Here is a 25,171-nt window from a genome sequence, read left to right as displayed (position 1 = left end):
GTCTTGTGCTGCCGCAGGGGCAGGGCTGCAGACCCGCCGGGAGTGACAGCGTTGCCGGGAGCCTCCTTCTGGTGTTAACGGGCGATTTGGCTTTTGCTCTGAGTGGAGCGTGTTGGGCGGGGAAGGGGGGAGACGACTGAACGGTGGGGCGCAGCGGGGCCGGGACTTGAACCTTGGTTAACCTCAGCGCACCATCCGGGCAACACCCTTGCCCTGTGATGCGCACAGACCCCTCCTCCTTATGGGATGCGAGCTTCTTCTCTTTAAAGCGCGCATTCGCTGTTTTGGGAAGATAAAAAACCAGGCTCTTGTCCTGGGGTCACGGCTCGAGAATTTGCTTTTGCTTGAATCTTTGGAGCCAGTGGACCATGAGAGAGAGCAGTAATACGGCAAATGCTGATCCTTATATAAGCAAGACGCTTTCAAAGAGTATGTTTCGTGGAAAGGATAGGAGTTGTTTGCCATCCTCGGAAATAATTACGCTAAGTAGTGTGGAAAGAGGCTTATTTAAGAGACGTCTGAGGATTCAGGGCAGCTTTCTTACTGCATAGATTATGTCTACTGATTTTGATCACCATGATTACAGTTATAGAAAATTATAGAAAAGAACAAGTCCACACGCAAGGACACATGTCTACATGTGCCTACGCCAGTATTTTTCCATGAATACCTGCATCTTTCATTGATCCAAGCATTTTTCCAGCTCCAGACCCGGGGAGCCAGTGTCTTCCTGGATACCTCCTCACGTGTAGAGCTGGGCTTTAGGAATTTAGTGGTTAAAAAAAGAAAAAAGCCATCATCATCATCATCGTCTCTGAACTATAGTCTACTGGCTGTGAGAGCTGTTAAGTCAAAGAATCACGCAAATGGGTCTGCAGACCCAACTATATTAGGAGCCATGAGGAAAGGCAGAGGGTATTAGGAGACTGTGTGAGAAAGATGTGGGGTAGGGCTGGAGGTCAAAGACTCCTAGAAGAGGAGATACTGAGCTGAGGGGTGAGACGGGGTTAATGAGGGAGGGGAGGGAAGAACATTCCAGAGGCAGAGAAAAGCCTGGAGAGTTTAGTGGCGGCCAGAACGGCTGCAGGCGGAGAGAACAGGGACCAGATGAGGCCGGAGAGGTGACCTCAGGGCTGTGCTGGACCTGAGAGGCAGGGGCCGTGGTCACAGCAGCCAACAGCTGGGTCAGCGTGCCCCAGGGCCCGAGCCCTGTGCGTGTGCATCACGAGTGTGGGCACGTGTGCGCCAGGGTTTCCTGCTGCGCCCCACATTGACCCTCTGGTTGCCGAGTGAGGAGAAGGGTCTTGGGGAGGGACCAGAACGGCAGGAGCAGGGGACTGACCTAGAAGGATGGAGGGGTTTCAGCCTTTGCCCACCTGCACAGCTGCATCCGTGTGTCCTGGTAGAGCATCCACCCGGCTTGTAGACCGGGGTAAGGATTCTGCTCTTTATCCTAAGAGCCGAGGGGAGCGACCACAGATTCAAGCACAGGAGTGACAGGGCCGCAGGTGCCCACTGTGAGCACGACAGGTGGAAGGGCCCACAGGTGGATACAGGGAAGCCAGTTATAACAGTGGTCCCCAGCCTTTTTGGCACCAGGGACCGGTTTCGTGGAAGACAGTTTTTCCACGGATGGCGGTTCGGGTGGTAATGCAAGCGATGGGGGAGCGGCTGTGCAACCCAGTTCCTAAGAGGCCATGAACCAGCAGTGCTCCGTGTCCGGGGGGTGGGGGACCCCTGGGTTATAAGATGCCAGCAATAGTCCAGGAGAGACACATCGGAGGCCCGGATCAGGGTCGTGGCCATGGGGATGGATGAGTTGGATGGGGGTGGGAGAGGGGAAGGAGGCTTCAGCAGGGACCCTGCTGAAGGGTGTCTGGCTTGTGCGGGCTGTGGAGGCTGGCACCGCTCACGGACAGAAGAACCGGGAGCAGCCTCGGTGTGTGGAGGGCTGGGCGGGCATCCTCTTAGGGAGTCTTTGAGGAATCCGGTGAAATATACAGTAAGCAATTGCATATTTGAGCCTGGGACTCAGATGAGAGGTCCAACCCAAAGATAGACATTTGGAAGCCACTCAGCACTCAAGGAAGTGGAACACTGGCGTTGGCTGATGAGAACAGGGCTGAGAGGTGTGTTGAATCTAATCCCCCAGTGTCTTTGTGGGGGTCATTTCACACATATTTATTAAACACCTTGTTTGTGCCAGGTATCAGGCACTGAGCAAGATAGACAAAAGAGCCAAAGTCTGTGCCCTCGCGACATTTATAGCTGGTGAAGAAGACAGACAGTTAGCAAGAAAAGGAACAGATATATAACATCAGCTAATGAGACATCCCATGAAGGAGGGAGGGAAAGGGGTCTAATCTAGGGGGTAGTTAAGGCAGGCCTCTCTAAGGGGATGATTTAAAAAGAGGTAGGGGAGAACCACGTGGTTTCTGGAGGTGAGCGTTCCTGGGGGAGGGGATGTGCTAAGGTCCTGGGGCAGTGGTGAGCTTGGTTTGTTTGGGGAAAAGCAAGAACAGCGTGGCTGCGGTGGAAGGATGGAAGGGAGGCACAGTAGGCGTGGAGGTGGGAGAAATTGCCGGGGCGGAATCTTGAAGGGCTTTCGGGCCACAGTGAGGATCTGGATTTTGCTTCAAGGGTGATGGGACGCCTTTGGAAGGTGCTCCATCTAACTTAGGTATTTAAGAGATCGCCCTGGCTGCCGTGTGGAGAATCGACTTGGGGCACAGGGACAGAAGCGGGGAGACTGGTGGGGGGGAAGCTGAGGCAGGGGACCAGGCACAATCCCGAGGGGGCTCTGAATAAGGGGGGAGAAGGTCGGGAGCGAAGCCCAGGGACTTGCTCCCCCAGGCTTGCAGGGTTGTCGCCCTGGCTGTAGTGGTCTCAGCACACATGGCACGGGGCATGTGGGGACCAGGGGCCTTGACTCAGCCCGGGACTGTGTCATTCTCGCACACGGCAGTGTGCTGGTTGGGTCATGTCTCAGCTCAAAAGCCATTGTGAAGACACAGTTGTCTCCAGGGCCTGAAGCAATGTCCGCTGTCGTCACCCCGATCCTCTCACAGCTCAGCCGTGTCCGACCGTACAGCATAGCAAAGTCGTCTTACCTGTCCTAGTAGATGCTAAGCGACCTGCTGGCGAAGCCCACGGCTGCCTCTGCCCCTCAACACCCGGCACACGACGTGTCATATGGTCGATACTGGCTTGAATAAATGGCTCCATAATTAGACACATGCTAACGGCAGCCTCATGTGTCCAACTTCCAGAATTATTGCTAGATTACTTACATCAAATTAAAATATCTTATTATGGAGGCCATAGCAAGAAAAAAACATACTTTCTGGGATGCACTAATCGACCTTACCTGCTTAGCAGTTAACCCAATAAAAAGAGAACGAGAGGACAGCAAGTCAAGAGCCTCTGTTCTCCCGAATTCCTAGAATTGCCGGGTCTACATGGGGCTCCACTGGGAACGGCCAGCTCTAACTCCAGGGGCGAAAAGCCTCACTATTTTAGGTTTCTACTCCGTTCTTATGACGCTCACAAACCCTGGCTCATTGGCCTTCTTGATAGGAATAAAGGAAATTTCACTCCAACTGGAGAAGCCTTGTTGTCTGCAGCGCTGGCATAAGGCAAAGAGTTAGAAGAAGGGTTTTCGGGAGCATCCCAGGCAACCTCCATCCCCTTAGCCTGTCTTATTCTTCTCCGTGGTACTTACTACTGCCTGACTTGCTATGCGTCTGTGTCTCTCCTCATTACTCTCTGTCTTCCCTGCTACAGTGGAGGCACCTCGAAGGGAGAGGACTTTGCTTTATTCAGTGCTCCTTGTCAGGATTCTGCCTTGCGCATAGTAGGTGCTCATAAAATCAGTCGGCAGCTCTCCAGTCTGCTGTAACCACTAATGATGAAACCTTATTTATTTGACGCTTAACCCATGTAGGAACTCCATCTCAGCACTGCCACTTTTTCTTTTTGAGTTTTTAAAATGTATTTATTTATTTTTAAATTTTTATTGAAATATAGTTGATTTACAACGTTGTGTTTGTTTCAGGTGTACAGCAAAATGATTTAGTTATACATATATATATTCTTTTTTTTACACTCTCTTCCATGATAGTTTATTATAAGATATTGAGTAGAGTTCCCTGTGCTATACAGTAGGTCCTTGGTGGTTATCTCTTTTGTATACAGTAGTGTGTATATGTTAATCCCAAACTCCTAATTTATCCCTCCCTCCCTTCTGCTCTGGTAACGATAAGTTTGTTTTCTATGTCTGTGAGCCTATTTCTGTTTTGTTAGTGAGTTCATTTGTATCTTTTTTTTTTTTTTTAGATTCCACATATAAGTAGTATCATATGGGATTTGTCTTTCTCTGTCTGGCTTACTTCACTTAGTAGGATCATCTCTAGGTCCATCCATGTGGTTGTAAGCAGTGCCACTTCTAAGAGCAGCGTGAAATAGTCCCTCTTAGGATGATGACTCTCCTGCCTGATGGTAGTTCTGGGACCAGCCACACTCATCAAATATGTGGCAGTGTTTGCTGCCGTATCCAGAAGCTCGACCATCTGAGCAATCACAAAAACATAAACAATTTCCGACACAGCCCACGAGAGCACGTGAAACCACGCTAGTTCCATCGATGTTCCCTGAATTTCCACGTGCCTTCCATGTGCACCCAGCGTTGCTGCGTACTTGTTTATCTTGAAGGTGAAGGGTTTTCAGCATTTCAAATAAATGGAGCACCTGAACAAGAGCTACAGAATCATCTTTTCTACAGCAGCCAAGTGCCAAGTCTTTTGATCAGGATTTGTGATAATTGCTACCTTTCCAAATTATAGTCTTAGAACTTAGAGGAGATCTTGGCATTCCACTCTGTGTCACTTTATAGCTCAGAAAGCTGGGGTCTAGAGGTTACTTCTGAATATCTTCTGAGCTTTATAACTTTGGATTTGGAGAGACGGACTGGCAAAGATCCCCTGAAGTTTCTCTGCTCATTCATGTACTCAACAAACATGTATGTTTACATTTTTCTTTTAATTCATTTTTTTCCTTTTTTTTTTTTAAGATGTTGGGGGTAAGAGTTTATTAATTAATTAATTTATTTATTTTTGCTGTGTTACGTCTTTGTTTCTGTGCGAGGGCTTTCTCTTGTTGTGGCAAGCGGGGGCCACTTTTCATAGTGGTGCGTGGGCCTCTCACTATGGCAGCCTCTCCTGTTGCAGAGCACAGGCTCCAGACGCACAGGCTCAGTAGTTGTGGCTCACGAGCCCAGCCGCTCCGCGCCATGTGGGATCCTCCCAGACCAGGGCTCGAACCCATGTCCCCTGCATTAGCAGGCGGATTCTCAACCACTGCGCCACCAGGGAAGCCCCATTATTTTCCTTTTTTAAAATGCATTTTATTTTATTGAAGTATAGTTGATTTACAATGTTCTGTTAATTTCTGCCATCCAGCCAAGTGACTCAGTTATACATATATATATACATTCTTTTTCAGATTCGTTTCCATTCTAGTTCATCACAGGATATTGAATATAGTTCCCTGTGCTACACAGCAGGACCTTGTTGCTTACCCGTTCTCTATACCATAGTTCTATAAACATGTATTGAGCACTTAGAACACCCCCAGGACCTTAGTAAACACTAAGTTCATCCATGCCCTGCTCTCAAAGAACTTGGAGACCAGTAAAGAAGTCCAGCTTGTAAATAGAAGGTTACACATCCAGCGCCATCCAGCATGAGGCTGTTCTCATTCACTTATTCATTCACTCAACACATTTCTTGAGCTGCTCTACTAAGCCACGCGCTAGCCACTCAGAGTGAGGGCTCCCCCATCACTTCTAGTCTGGGGGTGGTGGCTGGAGTGAGCCAGAGAAAGCCCTGGAAGGAAGAGTGGGAGTTTGCCAGGGAAAGTGGGAACGGGGAACTGCAGCAGGAAGGAGCAGACTGTGCAGAGAGAGGCAGGGGTGGCGGAGGGCACAGGCAGCAGGGAGGTTGGTGAGCTTGGGTACATGAAACCTAAGAGGGGAGGATGGGGTGATCAGGCTAAGGAGGGCACATCTGGATCAGGGCCAATATGGAGCCTGTTCGTCTTCTCTGGCATCATCTTTTTTTTTTTTTTCGGTTGCACTGCTCAGCATGCGGATCTTCGTTCCCGGACCAGGGATCGAACCCAGGCCCCCCTGCAGTGGAAGTGCAGAGTCTTAACCACTGGACCACCGAGGAAGTCCCCTCTGGCATCCTCTCTTGCTTAGGAACTGCCGACAGGCGTAGAGATCGTGTTCAACTACATTGTTCCCTAATTCTACCTGCACGCCCCAACTCACACAGAAAGCCTCTCGAGACACGGTGTACCATACGATCACACGGTAACATTAAGCCTTCTGGAAATGTGCTGTTTGTTGCAGCTCTGGAATAGTGAAGAAGCAAGGGGAAGGGTGTGTGATTGCAGCCCCCGTGTGGGAGAGTGGTGGTCCGGGGTGTGCAGGTGTACAAGGGGAACACTAGACGCCCCAGCGCCTGGTTCCAGGGACTCTCCTGGAGCTCCGGTTCTTGCTAGAAAAGGGACTAGTGAAAAAGACAGAACCTGAAAACCTCCTTCCCCTGAATTATTTTAAATAGGTAAATTACTTCTGCATCGCGGCAGAAATGAGCTATTTGGTGTTCCTCTTGCTAATTACAGTGGCTAATTTATAGTTGGAAAGGAAGTTGATTGCTTCACATGAATCAGAGTGACCCACGGTGTTTTAAGAATCACAGATTTCAGTTCTCTGGTGTCTCTGCTTTCCCAAGCCCTTCCAGGCACAGCCTCTTTGAAGGCTCACATCACCCCTGTGGAGTGGATAGAGCAGGTGCTTGATAAGTGAGGTCGGTGAAGAGACAAAGAGTCTTTCTGAGCCGGAGCCAGGGCCTCCCAAACCCTAGCCTGGCCTCTGTGCACTGAACCCCACAGACGGGCTGACTGGTTGTATTTTCATTTCCCTTCTCTCTTGGTGAAGGGAGAGTTAACTGACTGCTTCAGGTATATAAAGATGTCCACTTGTAGCAACAGCGGGGACATCTCTGGGATCCGAGGGCATAGAAAGGGTGACGGCATCGTCAGGAAGGACCTGGAACATATTACAAGGAAAGCACACCCTCCAAAGTCCACGTTACGGTTTGATTGCTGTGAATTTACAATGTGAACACTAGATGTGGCATTCTTAGTCTCAAGAGACTAAGAAGAAAGGTAGCTCTGTGTGTGTGTCAGGTTGCATGTGTGTGAATTCAGTTCCGTCATCTCTTAGGCAACACACGGTGTGTGCCAGGCCCGTTTTTGTCATTTGTGACAACCATGTCCCTGAGTGTGTTTTGAGATTTTTCATTTAACAACAAAACGAATGCAGGGTAGTTGTTGAAAAATTCACACTTTGGGGCTTCCCTGGTGGCGCAGTGGTTGAGAGTCCGCCTGCCGAGGCAGGGGACACGGGTTCGTGGCCCCAGTCCGGGAAGATCCCACATGCCGAGGAGCGGCTGGGCCCATGAGCCATGGCCGCTGATCCTGCGCGTCCAGAGCCTGTGCTCCGCAACGGGAGAGGCCACAACAGTGAGAGGCCCGCGTACCGCAAAAAAAAAAATAAATAAATTCACACTTTACAGAAATACAGAAAGTCAGTCTTCTGTAAGTCTCCCCTTCTGCTCACAACCCCCGCAAATCACTGTGCACAGTTTGGCAGGAGTCTTGTCGTATGTGTTTCTGCATCTCTATGTGCAAAAACACATATTTTTTTTATTGCAGTAAAATTGCTTTACAATGTTCTGTTAGTTTCTGCTGTACAGTGAAGCTACTCAGCTCTATGTGTACCTATATCCCCTCCCTCTTGCGTCTCCCTCCCACCCTCCCTATCCCACCCTCTAGGTCATCACGGAGCACTGAGCTGAGCTCCCTGTGCTATGCAGCAGGTTCCCACTAGCCATCTATTTTACACGTGGTAGTGTATTTATGTCAAACCTCATCTCCCAATTCATGCCACCCTACCCTATTTTAGTTGTTTTCTGAGAGTGCGTACACTGATTCTGGAATTGTGGAATTAAGAGAAGCAGGCCTGTTATTTTGAAGATTCACAGGCTGAGGCCTGGCAGGTGAAGTGACACGTCTAGACATCAGGAGGACAGTTTAGGGGCCCTCGTCCCGTGTCCGACGTTCTCGCCTCTAAACCCCACTGCCCTGCTTCTGAAGAGCTGGTTCTTTTTATCCTGTTAAAGGAATGCTGAGATCTCGGCCGTGGATTCTCTTTCTAGTCCACAGGAGATATTCTTAGCTGCTGAGCTGAATTTTAGAGTCCTGTTAGTCCCGTTGTCTCATTAACCTGAGCTCACACTTTGCTCTGTGTCCCCAAGGGCCTCCAGCCCCTGCGGCCGCTGGGCTGCTGAGTACAAGGGGGCTGCCCAGGTGTGTACAGAGAGGTGAGGGAAGGGGACGGGGTCGAAGCATCTCCTCCTGGAGCTCCCAAAAAGGTGTGGGTTTCTGGTTTTTTCTTGCTTTTTTTTTTTTTTTCTTAAGATAATGAAAGCATTCAAGTGTTTTTCTCCTTGTGAATATCCAGTAACCTCTAAATCATAAGCGCTGCCTGGGTAAGGAGGTAAACTTCGATTGTAATAAAGCAGAGTAGGGGCACGTGCAGAGCTGGTCCTGTGCCTTTCCCTCTGACCGTACGCCCTCCTCTCAGTTTCTGAACTTCTTCTACCTTCCCCGGCCCTGGACCGGAGACAGGATGGCAAAGGAGACGAGGGCTGATCTCCCGCCAGGGTGACAGCTATCGCTTCAGCTCTTTCTGGCTTCCGATGTGTTAGATCCAGGGTCATATATTTTTAGCACACCTTTCCCACCAAGCGGTCTCCAGGGAGCCACGCGATAGCCGGGTCAGAAGGAGGCTGCGGTGAGGTGTGCGGGGGCCCTGCCCTGCCCTCCTGTCAGCTGGTCCCCATGTGGGGCTTCGGCTGCTCTCCGGGGTTCCCAGCCTAGAATGGTCTTCTCAACTCCGGTAAAGGCCACCCCTCGCGGGCCTGTAAAATAGGAGGGATGTGCGTGTTCAGCCTCTCACTCTGGCTTTGATCCTTACACGCGCGGGAACCCCAACGGGCTGCCCATCCTCTCCCGCCAGAGCCAGGGCCCAGAGTAACGCAGAGCTCTGCGTCCGCTTCTCTGACAACCTCTTCTAACCCTCACACACGGCTCCTTCCTACCCCCCCCTTTCTTTTTTAAAATTGTAACATTTCAAACCTATAGAAAATTTGCAAGAACAGTACAAAGAACCCCCCACTTTCTTTTTTAAAATTGTAACATTTCAAACCTATAGAAAATTTGCAAGAATGGTACAAAGAACCCCCACATCTCCCTCACCCAGATTCTCTGCGACCTTTCCTCTCTGTTGATCTGTAAGATGTACTACAGATGATGTAATTCCCCGTCACCCCTAAACAGCCAGCGAGTACACCCCAGAAGTCAGGACACTTTCCCATATGACACAGAGTCTCTCCAAGAACACCCTCTGGGATCACTTGTCATGGCTTATCGGCCTCCTTCCACCTGGAATGCTTCCTCAGTCTTGGCCTGTTTCTCCTCTTTCTGACCGTCTTCCGTTCTGTAGTTTGAACCTCAGCTGCGTCTGCTGATGTTTCCTGGTGACCAGGCTGAGACAGTGCATTCTTAGCAGGATCCCATAGAAATCATGGTCCCTTTCCACGCCAAGGATGTTAACCTTGATCACCTGCTGAAGTTGGTGTCGGCCAAGTTTTTCTACTGTGACATCATCCATTTTTCCCTCTGTAGTTGATCAGTATTTTCTTGGGGAGGAATATTCCAATATAATGCCAATATCCTGTTCCTCATCAAACTCCCAGCCACCACTCCTGGCATACACTGATGACTTCTGCCTGCATCACTACCACTATGGCGGTTCCAAGGAGTGATTCTCCATCTCCATCATTTCTTCTACGTTTATTAGCTGGCATTCCACTGAAGGATAAGCTTTCCCTTCTCCCTCATTGATTTGCTTTTTATTCATTATTTATTTATAATGAGTCTGTTCAGACTCATGGGTTCCTGTTTTATTTGATGGGCTGTAATCTGATACTCTCATGACTTATTTTGATGTTCAGATCTAAACCAGGCCATTGGGAGCCCTTTCAGTAAGCGGGCTCTGTGTTATGTGACGTGTTTGCATCATTCTTGATTTCCTTCCTTTCTGGCCTAAGTTATCCCAGCGGCATTTTGTACTTGTCCTGCCCCAGCCCTGGATCAGCCACTTTTCCAAGGCCCCCTGTTTCCTTTTCGTGGAGGCTGGTATGTAGACACCAAAATCTGATCACTCGGTGTGCCCACTGCTACTGCTTGTCATGTGTGTACACACATCTGTAACTATTTCTACATCTATCTGTGTATGTGTGTTTTTAAAAACCCATGAGGTTAAGCCAATACTTGTAATCCTGGTCCAAGGCCTCAGGGTTCTTCCTAGCCTTTCCTCTTTCCAGGCTTTAAATCCCTTCAGACAGTGAGAAATCTGACTTCCACGGATTCACATCATCCTTAACATGTTTGTTTATTCGCTCGATGTGCCAACCTCCCAAGCACTCCAGAGTGGCCCCCTCCTGCCTCTCAGATGCCTCTGCAGGGCACCCCTCTGGTTCACTGTCCTCCTTCCTCAGGGGCCAGCATCTTCCAGCTGGGAGGTGAGGGAAGGGAACAGGAAGAGACGGGAAGATGGGAAAAACCCCTGTTCCCTTTTGATTTCATTTCTGTTTGGGCTGAAAATTTAATGCAGGAAATTTGAGGAGCAGACCCAAGATTTATATTGTTGTAGCAATTTCTTTGCCAGCAGCTTAATTCATGCCCTCCTCTCGTTGAGCCCAGAGTGCCAGTCACTCCCTCCTTCCTTTCCCATCACCTCTTGTTGCTCGTCGTTCCCTCTGTCTTTGGTTTCCATGGCCTCTGCCTTTCCTTCTTCCCTCACTCTTTCTCTCTTTCTCATCAGTTTCAGGATTCGGAGTAGGGATGGCAACCCTTTCAATCCTTTTCTCTCTCCATAGCCGTGTTTAGATTCTTATTTCCTACTCTGTTTCAGGGCTGCAGACCTGGAAATATGTAATGTCAGTGATCGTGCCCCACAGATAGGAACCAATAATAGAGCAAAGCTAGAGGTCACAAATGTACAGGCGGGTTGTTATTCGGGGAATTAAGCTTCTGTAACGTAGAGTGTAATACTTATCTTCCCTGGACAGATATAACAAGCTAATAGAGGATCCGGACTGGATGGGAAAATAGCATATAAAATATAAGAACTAGGTGCGTGATCCTCCGTGTATACATCCTTGTCCTTTATGGGCGAGACCTTCACTCCTGGCTGACTGCCTGGGTAAAGTGGGTGTGGCCTGAAGGCAAGTTACCTGGAAACTCCTCCCCCACTACGTCTTGTTCACCTCTGGGGCCCTCGGCTTCTTGGCCTTCTCTGTCACTGCTCTGGCTTATTCTTCCAGGACTGCACTCCTTCCCTTCCCCATCGAAGCCTCGCCTGCCCAAGGCTCCATAGCCTCTGATAATAGGGCAGCCAATTAATCTGCTAAGCAGAGCCAATAATAGGGTAGTAGGTGCTTATGAATAAAAAAACCATGCTTCCCAGCTGCTACAGGAGCACACACTGCTTAGCTCAAAGAAAGGGCGTAGGGGCTGGAATCATGAGGCTCAGGGGCTGTGGGGTGGCAGGGGCAGGTGGGCAGGAGGGTCCTCAGGACACAGCCCGAGACTGCTCCAGGGCCAGCTGTGTGTGTGCGTGCAATCACCGGGTGTGAGAAAAGGAGTGGAACGGAGCGTGTCCACACGAGAACGCCAGCAGCAGCCTCGGAGTTGTTCTTGGAGTTTTCACAGCGGCAGAGGATCTCCGGGCACCAAGGCCTCTCGGTTTGAAATCGTCCTCTGCTCTGGACAGGATGAGGGTTTAATTTCCTGTGACACGTCTACTGGATTTGTACATTGAGAAATCAATTAGTGTAATTGGGGCAATCAGAGACGTGAAACAGAGGGATCATTTACTGAGAACAAATGTCTGGAATTGTCTATTTTGCCAATGGAATTTCTCACAGTTGGTACAAGAAAATACTCCAAATTAAATCATTCAGGCTGAATGAGACTTTATTTTTCTTCGTCTTCTTCTTAAAAATGTTAAAAGAAACACAGCCTGGCTGAGATCTCCTCCCCTCCCATCAGACAGATTGCTGCTCAGAAGGATCCTCTAGACTGACATTTTACCTGAAAAAAACAGAGCAAAGGCAGATGAGAAACTCCAGGTGTGCATGTTTGGCATGAATATTTTTGCCCAAAAGATCCTAAAATGGTTGTCTGCCGTGTTAAGACCATGTGGGACGAGATCATATGGGACCAGGTGGCCTCAGAGGCTCAGGATAGGGAGTTTCTAGGATGTAAAAAGCTTTGAAGAACATTGCTCCCACCCTAACAGAGAGAGAAAAGCTCGGATAATCTACAGAATTACAGTTTTCCCTGAGCCCATCAGAGGGCTGAGGCCACAAGGCAATGGACTTTTAGCTGAATTCCAAAAAGGGATGAGCCCTCCGAGGAGAGGGCCACCATTTCAGCTTTGGCAGATGCAGGAGAGAAAAGCAGTTGCCGTACAAGCCAAAGTCTTAACAGACTCTTGCAGGCCAGTGTGGCTTGAGTGTGTCTGGAACCCCAGGCCTCCACCAGGTGCTCCTGAGAAATAGTGGGGTAAATCGGGAGACCAGAGGACACGCATGGGCAGCACAGGAGAGCAGGTGACTGTGGGGTTGGGGCGTGGCCCCAGACTCTTCCCTTGTGTGAAGCCAAAATAGACCCTCTCCCCTTCAGACCTCATGCAAAATCCCTTCTCCAGAGGGGGAGTAGTGGCAAACTCCCTCTGCCCCTGGGGAGGGTAGGAAACCTTCCAGCCCCAGGACATAGGCAGAGACCCAGCGCTGCTTCAGGAAAGGGGGAGGCACAACCCCTGTACTCCTAGGGAGGGCGGGAAGCCATTTGCGGCCAATAACTAACTGCCTTATACCAATAAAAAGCAGAGGTCGGGCTTCCCTGGTGGCGCAGTGGTTGGGAGTCCGCCTGCCGATGCAGGGGACACGGGTTCGTGCCCCGGCCCGGGAAGATCCCACATGCCGCGGAGCGGCTAGGCCCGTGAGCCATGGCTGCTGAGCCTGCGCTCCGCAACCGGAGAGGCCACAACAGTGAGAGGCCCGCGTACCGCAAAAAAAAAAAAAAAAAAAAAAAAAAGCAGAGGTCTGCTACCACTGGGGGAGGAGCAAGGGAATCTCACTCAGCACCAAGTATGGAGACAAGGCATGTTTTGCTGCTGCAGAGAAGAGGGGGAAAATGATGAAAAAAAAAATCCCACCTTTGAGGTCCAGGAGCAAAGCCTGCCTAAGACTGAAGCTGGAGCAGGACAAAAGAGAATCTCTGCTCCTACCTTGTAACAAGGAAGAGCATAGGACTGCTGGGAGGGGGCAAGAGCATGGAGAAAGACCCCGACCGAGGCACAGGCACATAAGGATGGCTGGAAGCTGCGCGGCAACCAGGAACGCAGAACAACCCTCTGAAACCTTAGCTCCTACTCTGAGCTCCGGATGACAGCAACCTACCTCTGGAGTAATCTGAAGGCCGTGTGCACCAGTGGTAACAACAAAACCCAGACGCAGGTCAAGTCCTGACTAGATTGACTCAGCCCCCATCCCCAGCCCTGTGCTTACAGCTTCACAGAAGCAGAGGCATGTCCATTTCCAGGCACAAATTATTTCAGTCTCTACTGCTCTTCTATATATAGTGTCTGGCATTCAATTAAAAATGACAATACACACAGTAAGGAAACAACAACAACAAAGCATTGTCAATAGACAAAGCAATCAACAGAACCAGACTTAGAGATGACCTGGATATTGGAACTATCAGATGGACTTTGAAATAACTATGCTTAATATGTTAAAGGATCTAGTAGGAAAAGTGGACACTGTTCATGGACAGATAGGGGATTTCAGCAGAGAGATGGCAACTGTAAGAAAGAGCCCAATGAAATGCTAGAGATTTAAAAAACTTTCATGGCAATGAGGAATTTCTTCAACAGGCTCAAGAGTAGACTGGACACTGCTTGAGGAAAGAATCAAAAAACTTGAAGACATGTTGGTAGAAATGAGCAAAATTGAAACAAAAAATAGAAAAAGAGTGATGAAAGAAAAACAGAAAAGAGCAGTCAAGGGCTGTGGAATAAAATCAGTTAGTCTAACATGCGCGTAACCGGAGACCCAGAAACAGGTGTCTTCGGGAAGAAGAATTTGGCAAGCTGGCATTTTCCTGAGAAATGCGTGTGGTTTAAAAAATGCCCACAAGTAGCTACTGCTTTGCTCCCTAGCTTCTAATTTAGCTGAAGAAGTTCCTCTACTATCCCTCCACCTCCTTCTTGTTTATCTTCTACACCCAGTTATTTGGGGGAAGAAATATGTGATTTCTCCCCGTTATCCCCCTCAGTATTCTGTCTGCCATTCAGCATGGAGTGGAGTGGCTGTCAAGTTAGCAAGACTCACTGAAAAGGTGCCAGGAAGATTCAGCAGCCTGCCTTTTACTCTTAGCCAATAACTTAAACTTCATTTGACTCAAATACAACACACGGATCCTGATTTTAAAGAGGTGGTAGATTGCAGTTTGTCTCTGTCCATAGTTTTAGTTAAGAACAAGTAGCTCCCAGAATTTGCACCCCTCCCCACTTCGGATTTGAGCAACAACAAGTCTGCTTAAAGAAAAAGAAAGTATGGGGCTTCCCTGGTGGCACAGTGGTTGAGAGTCCGCCTGCCGAGGCAGGGGACGCGGGTTCGTGCCCCGGTCTGGGAAGATCCCACATGCCCTGGAGCGGCTGGGCCCGTGAGCCATGGCCGCTGAGCCTGCGCGTCCAGAGCCTGTGCTCCGTAACGGGAGAGGCCACAACAGTGAGAGGCCTGAGTACCGCAAAAAAAAAAAAAAAGAAAGAAAGAAAAAGAAAGTATGAAATGTAGTATTTATCCATGAAACGCTCTTTTGAAATACTGGAAATGGTCTCCTGCCTAGACTAGTTGTTCCTCTAATAAGACAGGTGTACAAGCTCCTTTGGGTACATATGCCCTAAACTTGTTTTCAGGCTTTCAGCGACTTCAGCTGCTGGATGTGGCCATCCATCCATCTGCTGAGGCCAGTTGCTGGAGAAAACTTGCAGAAGTGGGTCTGGATGTTCGTACGTTCCTGGAATCCAGATGCTTCATGGAAGAAAGAGGAAGGCACTTGATGAGAAGGGCCGGGAGCATAGTTTCTAAAATCTGAGCTCATGGGTTTAGAATTTAAACTCAGACATGTTTAAACTCACGTTGCCATTGTTAATGGACTTGCACCCCTGGCTGTGTGCAGACTGCCCTGAAAAGCCCTCTGTGAAACTTTCCTGACCCCTTAACCAAGCAGCTCCTTTCTCCTCTGTGCTACTTTCAGTCTTATACCTGCATTTTGGGCATTTTCACGTGATTTTGCATTTATTTTTATGCATCTCCTCTCTGTCCTAAACTGAGTTCTTCGAGGGTCAGGGTTTGTGTTTTAGGCGTCCCTAGCTTAGTGCCAGGCACAGAATAGCTTCTCAGTAAATGTTTGCTGAAGCGGATTAAGTGCATGCTCGACCTGAGGTAACTGTAGTTGGGTTTGTCATAGCTGTGCCCCTGTGTGATTCCGCTCTGCACTAGATTCCTGGGTCTTCTTGCACACCCGTCACAGCTGGGCTTGTTCTGTGGCCCTGGTGAGGGTGTTGGATTCAGATCATCACAGTAATGGAAGTAACTTAGTGTGACTATGTTGGAAACAAATCAAAGATAAAGTGAACAAAATAAAGTCATAAAGAAGAAAGAGATCTTTGAACCAGGATCCGAGGTGGAAGCTGAGTAAAACTATTAGAGACACAGATCTATTGATATTTAGACGGTCCCTTGCCTTCTGCCAGAGTTCAGCTTTGGGAGGGGGGTATGTGACCCAGGGAGGGAAGCAGAGGGGCTTCCTAGGGACCAGGGCAGCGAGTAAAATCCTGGGGACCACCTACAGCGGTCGTGACCAGACCCACACGGACGGTGATGGTGACTGAGCAGTCCCTCTAAGATGCCTGGTAATCACAAAGGGAACCTGTGCTTTCATCAGCTGATGAAAAGAAACATACTAGTTCCTCGGGTTAAAAAAAAGCCCCAAACTCTTTCTTCCTGGCGCATCCAGGTTGGTTCTATATGTGGCTGTGACCTAGAAAGGCTGTGTGACCTGAGCCAATCATTTGACTTCTCTGGGCTTTGGTTTCCCCAGCATTCAGGGATCTCCAATAACCCTTTGGACGCCAGCATCCTCTGGGCAGACTGTGTGTCTAGAATCCCTGTGGATTGAGAGCCTGACTCTGGCTCCAAAGAGCAGGGACAGCCACCCCTGGGAGTGTTAGCAGCAAACATGAGTGTTTTCCTTGTAGACTGGCCACTTCCCCAGCTTTGAGGCATTCAGGACCAACGACTGCTCCTGGAAAGTGACTGCACCCCCCTAGCAGCGCTGAAAGCCCCGCAGTCAGCACACGCACGCTCGAAGCCCCAGCCGAGTCCCCTGCAGTGAGCAGACTGTGACTCCCACAGTGGTATGCCCACCCCGGGTTCCCACGTGACCACAGGGTGCCTGCGCTCAGCGCCCAGAACCTTCCAGACACAGCGCTGCTGGGTGTGAAGAGGGGATTGCAGATGGCAGCGCTGGGGAAGGAGGGGCCCCCTGCGGTGCAGACCCTTCCCCGGGGTAGAGTCAGGACACAAAGCTGGAGAGAGTGGCTCCAGGCCCCCCCGAGCGGGTCACCTGACGAAGGCTTTTCTGCAAGTTTGTGTTTTGCAGAATGACTTGAGGGGAACTGGCTTCAGCCCCGAGCTCCTCCCCTCGCTCAGACTCCTGCAGTCACAGACCTGCTGTCTTGCCTTCAACCACTTTCTCCCTTTCTGGTATCAAAGCGGGCTCTGACCTAGCCTTTACCTGATAAACTCATTCACACTGGGGTGTGGATTATTCACACCGCTTACGTTTTCATGGTGTCCAAAATCTGCAAGAGGAAGAAATCTAACGGAGATTTTCAGGCATTGCATTGGCGAGAGGAAATATTGCAGCGGGCTCTCCCATCCCCTCCACATACACCCATCCTGGCAAGGCTGGCTGTGCTGACGGGCAAAGATTTGGCCAGCTGTACTCTGTGTGTTTGGGGCGCAGGGCAGGTCCGATTGAAATAGGAAGCAGGTAAAGTTCCCTTCAAGCCTATTGTGGCCTGTTCTCTGACAGCCAAGGCACCTGTTATATTTGCCCCGTCCAAGGCCCCCGACGTAAAGGGGGTCTTATACATGTTCCATTCTCCCATCACGAGGCACCTGTGTTATGTTACGGCAGTGATCGCTCATTACTTTCCAGTGCTGGTTTTAGCAAAGCAATAGGACTAATCTGTTAATGGGTTAATGCACTAGCACTCCCAGGCAGAATATTTGTGTTTTAATTGGAATCTCCTGAAAATGATGCCCTGCTACAAAGGGAGAGTGGGAGTTTCAGGCCCCATGGTGGGGCTGCAGAGATATTTGAAGATGGGTGAGCCAGGGAACCCTCCATTCACACCATCAGGAACCAACCCCTCCATCTTGGTGATGAGAGTCTTTCTTATCAGCCAGAGCCCATGGTGGCCCTGGGGCACCCCCTGAAAGGGGACGTGGGAGAACAGAGTTGACCAGCAGAGGAGACAGGAAGGAGGAGACGGGAAGAGGGGAGATTGCTGGTGGGGAAGGAGGGGGTTGGAGATCACTGACTGATGAAAATCATTCTCTGTGTGGAGCCAAGATCTACTTCTCCATTGGAACTGAAAGCTAGTTCCATCGTGTAGTCAGTTATTTGTGTTCTGAGTAGCTCTCTTTGAAGGCAGCTTTTGCCAGAAAGTTTCAAGACATCTAAGTGCAAGGGTCAGAACGGTCCAAAGCAGGAGGGGACCAGTGAGGCTTGCGCTGGCTGCTTTCTTTAGAGCCCGGGTGGTTGGAACTTTAACTACCCAGTGAGAGTTCTGCTTTTGAGGACTTAGTGGTTGGCCCTGGAAAATGTTTGCTTGGTTTTTTTCCCCTAAGATTTAACTGTCAGACAAGCTTTGGTCACAGGCTGGCTCTGCCCTGCGCCTATGTCGACACCACTCGGGGTCTCCCCTTCGGGCCCTTTGCACGGCCCCTCGCGGTCAGGGACCTCGGTCCAGCCGCCTGGACCAGCAGGACGCACGGACCCTCTAACCCCACCGTCCCTGCCTCTCTGCTCTTCACAGAATGGGCTGAACGGCTTGCACCTGGCCTCTAAAGAAGGCCACGTGAAGATGGTGGTCGAACTTCTGCACAAAGAGATCATCCTGGAAACGACAACCAAGGTACGTCTCTTGGGGGGGCGGGGGTGGGAGGTTTCCATCAAAATTCACATATTGTCCCAAACCCTGAAGACATAGAAACCAGCACTTCATGACAGAAACCCAAGCCTGCTTCTGAACTTCTCTCGTCCTTCCAGTCACTTCCTAGTCCTGTGAGCCCCTGAAGTCACCTGAAAAACACAGGACCCCATTTCCACAAGGATTCAGGGGGCCTTTATCCTGATCACTCGACTGTAAATCTAAAAACAAAACCCTTTGCCCAGTGGCTTCATGCTTTCCCAAGCTAAGAGGTCCACAGGCAGGTGCCTTGGGTCAAAATCCTCGCTGAGATGTTTCATACTCTGTGACCTGAAGCAAGTTACTCAGCCAGTGAGAAGCCTCCGTTTACTCATCTTTAAAATGGAGATTATAACATGTAGTTGCAGGATTGGTGTGAAAATCAAATGTGGTAGTGAACATATAATGCCTATATAGGAAGAAATCAATAAATATTGGTGACTATGTCGTTCGTGAGGGCTGTGGAAGGGTCCACATCCCTCTCATTTATCCTTCTCCAACCGTGAGTCTTCCTTGGTCAGCCCCAAACCCATTTCCTCTCCTTACTGGGTCCCTTGAACAGTGAACAGTGTTCTGTTTACTCCAAGCATTTGTGCGATGTCACACCTCTCCCAGCAGGACGGTTCTCCCCAAAGCAGTAGATTATAAACACCCGTGACTTAAGTCCAGAAACTGCAGTCATGAAATTGATGCACCTACATGTTGCAAAATCAGTTTCATTTCTTATGCATCTTATTTGTTTACTAAGCAACAAGCAGCCAGCATTTAACAACAGAAAATTAAACCCCCCAAATCACCTCTGTTTACTGTGTCAAGTACTGTTTCCTCTTCTCCTCCTTCCTTCGTTACATCCCATGTTTTTCTTCCTGGGCTGGCCCCTGCAGCCCCTGATGTTCCATGTGCTGTTTATTCAGCATGGTCTCACGCACAGCCCCGATTTCAGTTCCACGCAGCAAACGTTTTACCACCTCCTGAGCAGAGAACCAGAAGAACAGCAGATAGAGAACAGATATAATTTATGGTTATGAAGTGAACTACCAAAATATTATGAAGGTAGACTCTTCTCTCGAGGTAAAATTCTGTAATTTTCATGTCATTTCCCAAAGGTGAAAAGATCTCACGGATGAAATAGACTGACTTGCTTTTTCTGAATGTGTACAGGGCATTTTTTTTCTAACCCCATGACAAATACCAATTGTTTCCACCCGGCTTCTTCTGTGGATGAAAGGGATGTGGTTATTTCTCATCTGATGCTGTCAGCTGCCTGGCTGCAAGCATGGTGCCATCTGACCGGCTGTGGTGGCCAGAGTGGCTGTCCTCCCCCTGGCATCCCCACAAGAGCTGCAGAAACACTACGCTTCAGCACGTTTACTATCTCTGAATTTCCCCCTTGGATCGGTATTCTGCAAGCGAACGCTTGGTGTGTCCCTGTTATTTATAGAAATTGTATAAGCCAACGTGGTTTCTGAGGGCCCAACAGAGGGAGGAAAAAAAGGGTGAAGCTGAAACTGTGGGCAAAGCAAGCGCCACAACAGATTGGGGAATTGTAATGGGTCTCGCAAGCAGGAGCGAAATTAAAAAAAGAAAAGACTAAAAAGCCAAAACCAATATAGGTTCCTAAACTGTGCTTAGCAAATTTAAAAGCGTGAAACAAATGTATTCTTTGCCTCCCCCTGCACCCCCCCTCCCCAGCCTGGGCACTCACTCAGCACCCACTGCAGCCACCCTCCCTGCTGTGAGCTCTGGGACTCCCTGGAAATGGAGAAATTGGGTCTTTGTGGATCCAAATATAGCTAAGTAATTTTTCCTGCTTCTTTGAGGGCACGTTCCTTCATGCTGAGGGAGGGGCAGAAAAAAACCCCATCTCCCTGTGACTCCGGACCTGAGGCTGGGGGTCTTCTTGAGCCTTGTGGCGCGTGCATGTGTGTGTGGAGGGGGGCATCCGTTCCTCACCAGGACTGCTCTCAGCCCAGGTTCTGAAGATGTCACGTGCCAAGTGCCACGGCCAGGCCTCCACATCTCTCCCTGGCCAGCTTCCCTCCACGTGGGTTTATACGGGGTGAGTCCTGTCGTCCTGGGATTTCAGGCAGGAAAGGGCAGACGGAAAAAAATGTTCGAAATTCCCTTCTTGAGCTGGCCCGGTGCCTGACACACACGTGCTCAGCGTGTGGCGAATGGATGGATGGACACGGCACGCCTGCTCCTAGGTGGGGAGGCGTGGAGGTCTGAGTCCTGATTCCTAGAGACGGTTCTGGTGCCAGCAGCCCTGTTCCTCCTGGTACAGCGAGTGAGTTGGACCCAGGTGCCAAGGTGTCTAAGTGGAGGCTCTTCGGACTTTGAAGAAAAAAAGATTACTTAGCATCTATATAGGCATTTCTGGCACTTAGTCTCTGATGGATATTTGAGGAAGAACCCTTCTGCTTATCAAATGGGACTTAAGGAGAAATCAGAAAGACACATTTGGGAGGTAACGAGAGGACCCTCCTGCCTGAAACAGGCCACACTTTAGAGGCAGAAACGTGAGCCCTGGGGCGCCGGGTGGCCCTGTGATGCTCAGACCCTGTGATGCTCAGACCCCCTGGGGGAGGCACTTGCCTCCCAGTGGCCGGTGGCCCCAGCGCACAGACTAGATTTGAAGTCCCTGTTTGGTGGGTTTCCTGAGATGGATTGGCAAGTGTTCATGTAGTTTAGTTAAAAACTATATGCCGGGGCTTCCCTGGTGGTGCAGTGGTTGAGAGTCCGCCTGTCGATGCAGGGGACACGGGTTCGTGCCCCGGTCCGGGAGGATCCCACGTGCCGCGGAGCGGCTGGGCCCGTGAGCCGTGGCTGCTGAGCCTGTGCGTCCGGAGCCTGTGCTCCGCAATGGGAGAGGCGCATACTGCAAAAAAAAAAAAAAAAAAAAAAAAACAAAACTATATGCCATCTGAACTAGAAAACGTGAGGTCGTGTGAGATCTGTGCTCCTTAAGTAGCAGAGGGACGGATGGGTCCAGCTGTGGTCCCTGTTGGATGGACGTTGTCAAGTGGGCCTGCCCCGCCTGCCCCTCCTGGAGCAGGGATGCCCGTGGGATCACATGAGGGAGAGGGACTTGGGAGGGAGGCAGGAAAGAGCCTGGCAGGGAGGCGCATCCCGGAAACAGAAGCCACCTGCTGGACCTGAGCCCGCCCGTCCAGGAAGTGCTGTTAAATGCCCAGGATGGATCCAGACAAGAAGCCTCACACGTCCCCGCCACTGCCACCACCTTCAGAGCCTGCCTGGCATCTTAGTCTCTCTTACCAGTTCTCAGCTTTTGAAAAGTTTACCTTATACCAGCTGTGAATCTCATTTGCTTCTAGGGTTTCTTCTCTCCGGCCTTCCTCTGCTCTCTGACTTGGTGAACTCTGACTCACTGTATTTTACTTATTCGTATTCTTCCTTCGTGTTTTCCTCTGCCAGGTTCTATTCTGTTTATTTTTCCGCACTTAGTTTCAGGTTTTTCTTTTCTTCTACCGACATTATATAGTTCCTTGTACTAACCGCCCCCAACTCCTTTACCTATCTCTGCCCTTTCTGCTTCTATCTGATGTTTGACTACCCCTCACCCCGTGCCCCCTTTGGTCCAGCCTTTGGCCGGTGTGTGTTGCTGTAATGGCACGAGGTAGCTGGGCCCACGGGATCTGTGGCCTCCTTTTCCCTGGAGCTTGGGGCCTCCACGGCCTGGGAGGAGCCAGACGTCCAAGGAGCCAGCTTGCCCGGCAGCCCTTCCGCAGGTGTCCTGGGGAATTCTGACTGCCTGTCGGCCGATGTCAGGACGCCGAGCCCAAGTGCAGCAGATCCGTGCTGAGAAGTTGGCTTTCTTGTTCTGGGGCATTCTTTTTTCAGGCGAAAGGGAAGAACTTCCCTCCCTGGGTTTCCAGGGCTGTTCATGATGTCTGATGGGTCAGGCACACAAGTGTGTGTGGTCCGCCCCTGGGGGCCATAAAGGAAGCCCGCTGCCTCCCCGCAGACGACACCCTTATCCCGCACCTGTGACGGCCCTGTACCTGTGACGGGCCCCTGGGAACCTCCTGTCTTCCCTCCCCGTGTTTCAGAAGGGGAACACGGCACTGCACATCGCCGCCCTGGCGGGTCAGGACCAGGTGGTGCGGGAGCTCGTCAACTATGGCGCCAACGTCAACGCCCAGTCACAGGTGATGCTCAGGGCCCCGGGCGGTGGGGATGCCCGTCCCCTTCACCGGGGTGGACATGCTGTGTGGCCGAGTCCAAACGTATTCAAATGTCTCCAAGCACCTTCTTGCTTTTTCCTGCTTCACAGTGGACGTTCTAAGCATGATGGGGTGGGTCATTGTGGACCCCGTCTCTGTTCCTTTAGCTGAAAATATATTTAGTTGTGGCTCATCTGTGTATGGGGGGGACATGAGGGGGGATGAGGAAGGGAGTGAAATTAGGGGTGGGTGGGTGTGCGGAAGAGGCTGACCATTCTGGGAGGGGCAGAAACAGACTTCTGGAGAGGATCACCCCCACCTGGTGGCCTTTTGCAGTAACCCCGCTACGCCATTGCAAAGTGTCCATGTGTTTTTATGCTGGAGACACAGGTGGGGATGTTGCCACAAGGGCTGGGTGGAAACAGGATGCAGGGAGAGCTGTCCACGAGTTTGGAGGATTTTGCATTGGTTTTAGCATCTGTCAGTAACGTGGGTGAATTCCAATGGCTTTTTCTCTTGGCTTACAGAAAGGCTTTACACCCCTGTACATGGCAGCACAAGAGAATCACTTGGAGGTGGTTAAGTTTTTGCTGGAAAACGGAGCTAATCAGAATGTAGCCACAGAAGTAAGTACCTTGGGGACGCCGCCTCGCGGCTGAATGTCTCTCGGGGGGAGGACACGGTCCCAGGGGAGCGTGTTCATGGGACATGGCTCGGGATGCATCCTCTGCCATGATCAGTGTCCTGGGTGCTGTCGGACCCTGCAAGGGGGCAAGAGACAAAGTCATGGCCGTTGAGGGATGCCCAGACACGTGCCAGAGAAGTGATAGCAAGGGTGAGCCTGTCATTCGCACTGTGACAAACACTGGAGGCCGGGCTGGGGTGGGAGGCGTGCGTGCACGTGTGTGTGTGTGTGCGTGCACGCACATGTGTGGGTGACGGGTCTGCCTCGGACCTTAGTGAGAAAGGCTCTTGCCGGGAAGCCACGTACACTCTTGGACAAGTCCCTCGACCCTGAGTTTTGTCACTGGTGAAATGATGAAATCGGACTAGATGGAACCAAAGCTTCTCTTCACTCTTAGCGTCAGATGACATCTGCTTTGCCAGTTCAGGGGGCCCTGTGCCCCTAGTACACACCGAGGGGATTAATAACAGTAGCTCACAGTTGAAACCTCGGTGCCTGGTGTGGTTTCCAGCGTTTGGTAGGCGTTCAAGAATATTTGTGAAGTGAATGAAGGAATGCTGGTCGGCCGTCCGTTCACGGCACGGTCCTGACTCCGGGTGATGGGGTGAGAGGGAGACAGAGAGATAGGGCAGTCAAAGCTCCCATCAGCACCCAGACCAGGAGCGTGTCCTAAAGGAAACGTTAAATACGCGCCAAAGGGAAATTACTGGAGGTGCTGTGAGATGGCAGGGAACGAAAGCAGGGCCGCGAACGGCGTCAGGGAGGAGGTGGCGTCTAAGCCGAGCTTGCAGGCTGTGGAGGAGGGAGGTCCTCTCGGGCAGAGGGCAAGAGCCCTGAGCTTGAAAGCGCGTGTCCTGCCCTGAGGACCGAGTGCTCAGGACGGTCAGAGCACGTGGTCTCTCCTCTCCCCCTCCCCGGTCAGGACGGCTTCACCCCTCTGGCTGTGGCCCTGCAGCAGGGCCACGAGAACGTGGTGGCGCACCTCATCAACTACGGGACGAAGGGGAGGGTGCGCCTGCCGGCCCTGCACATCGCGGCCCGCAACGATGACACGCGGACGGCCGCGGTGCTGCTGCAGAACGACCCCAACCCCGACGTGCTTTCCAAGGTGAGGCGGCCGGCGGGGCCGGGATCATGCCGGGGCCCGGACCGGGGGCCCTCGGGGTCTCCACTGATTCCCGGCAGTTACCTGGAACCAGCCCAGACCACAGAAGCTCCGGCGTGCACCCCAAGCACCCGCCCCGCTGCGCCCGCTGTTCCACCAGCCAGCTGAGAGCCTCAGGGGACGCCCCCCCGTTAAACCCCCGGGCAACGCCGAAGGACATGTGCTCACTGTGGCTCCAGGTCACCCAGAGCAGCGTCCAGGCGGGGCAGGAGGGGCCTCTGGCCAGAGGAGGACTTTGCAGTCCATCCCCCCCACCCAGGTGGTGTTCTAGAAGTTTATTCCAGCTCTTTCCCCAGCTTCCCCCCTGGTTGGAGGGAGGGAGGGAAGGGTCCCCACATGGAGATGGGACCGGGGAGGGGCCTCCCAGGGGCCTGGACAGCCCGCCTTCTGCACACGCTGTCCGATGTTTTCACCACCTGTAAGTTTAGACTTAACGTCTCCCTCCCGCTGGGAATGAACTTGCACTGAGTCAGTCACACAGGCCCCTGCCCCATGGTCAGGGGTTCCGCCTGGAAAACTGCTGCCTGGATTGTTAGGCGTGGTCGGGGGTTAGGAACAGGATGACAAGGGGCCCACCGAGGGTCAAAGGGCCACCCAGGGGCCACCGCACC

At 51.1% G+C, this 25,171-nt stretch overlaps 1 protein-coding gene across 3 annotated transcripts in view; it reads left to right on the top strand.

The window, feature by feature from the left end:
• The window catches only part of ANK1 (ankyrin 1), a 98,002-nt gene that overhangs the window by 8,387 nt on the left and 64,444 nt on the right, over nt 1-25,171 (top strand). For all 3 annotated transcript variants that reach the window (XM_060085844.1, XM_060085842.1, XM_060085843.1), the window contains exons 3-6: nt 18,374-18,472; nt 22,597-22,695; nt 23,238-23,336; nt 24,318-24,503. In XM_060085844.1, coding sequence (XP_059941827.1) covers nt 18,374-18,472; nt 22,597-22,695; nt 23,238-23,336; nt 24,318-24,503 — 483 coding nt within the window. The remainder of the gene's footprint in view (nt 1-18,373; nt 18,473-22,596; nt 22,696-23,237; nt 23,337-24,317; nt 24,504-25,171) is intronic.

The sequence above is a fragment of the Mesoplodon densirostris genome, chromosome 20 (genome assembly GCF_025265405.1).
Source record: "Mesoplodon densirostris isolate mMesDen1 chromosome 20, mMesDen1 primary haplotype, whole genome shotgun sequence".
In the NCBI taxonomy this organism is placed as follows: Eukaryota; Metazoa; Chordata; class Mammalia; order Artiodactyla; family Ziphiidae; genus Mesoplodon; species Mesoplodon densirostris.
The sequence above is the reverse complement of the archived record's forward strand: the minus strand, read 5'-3'. Positions and strand labels throughout refer to the sequence as shown.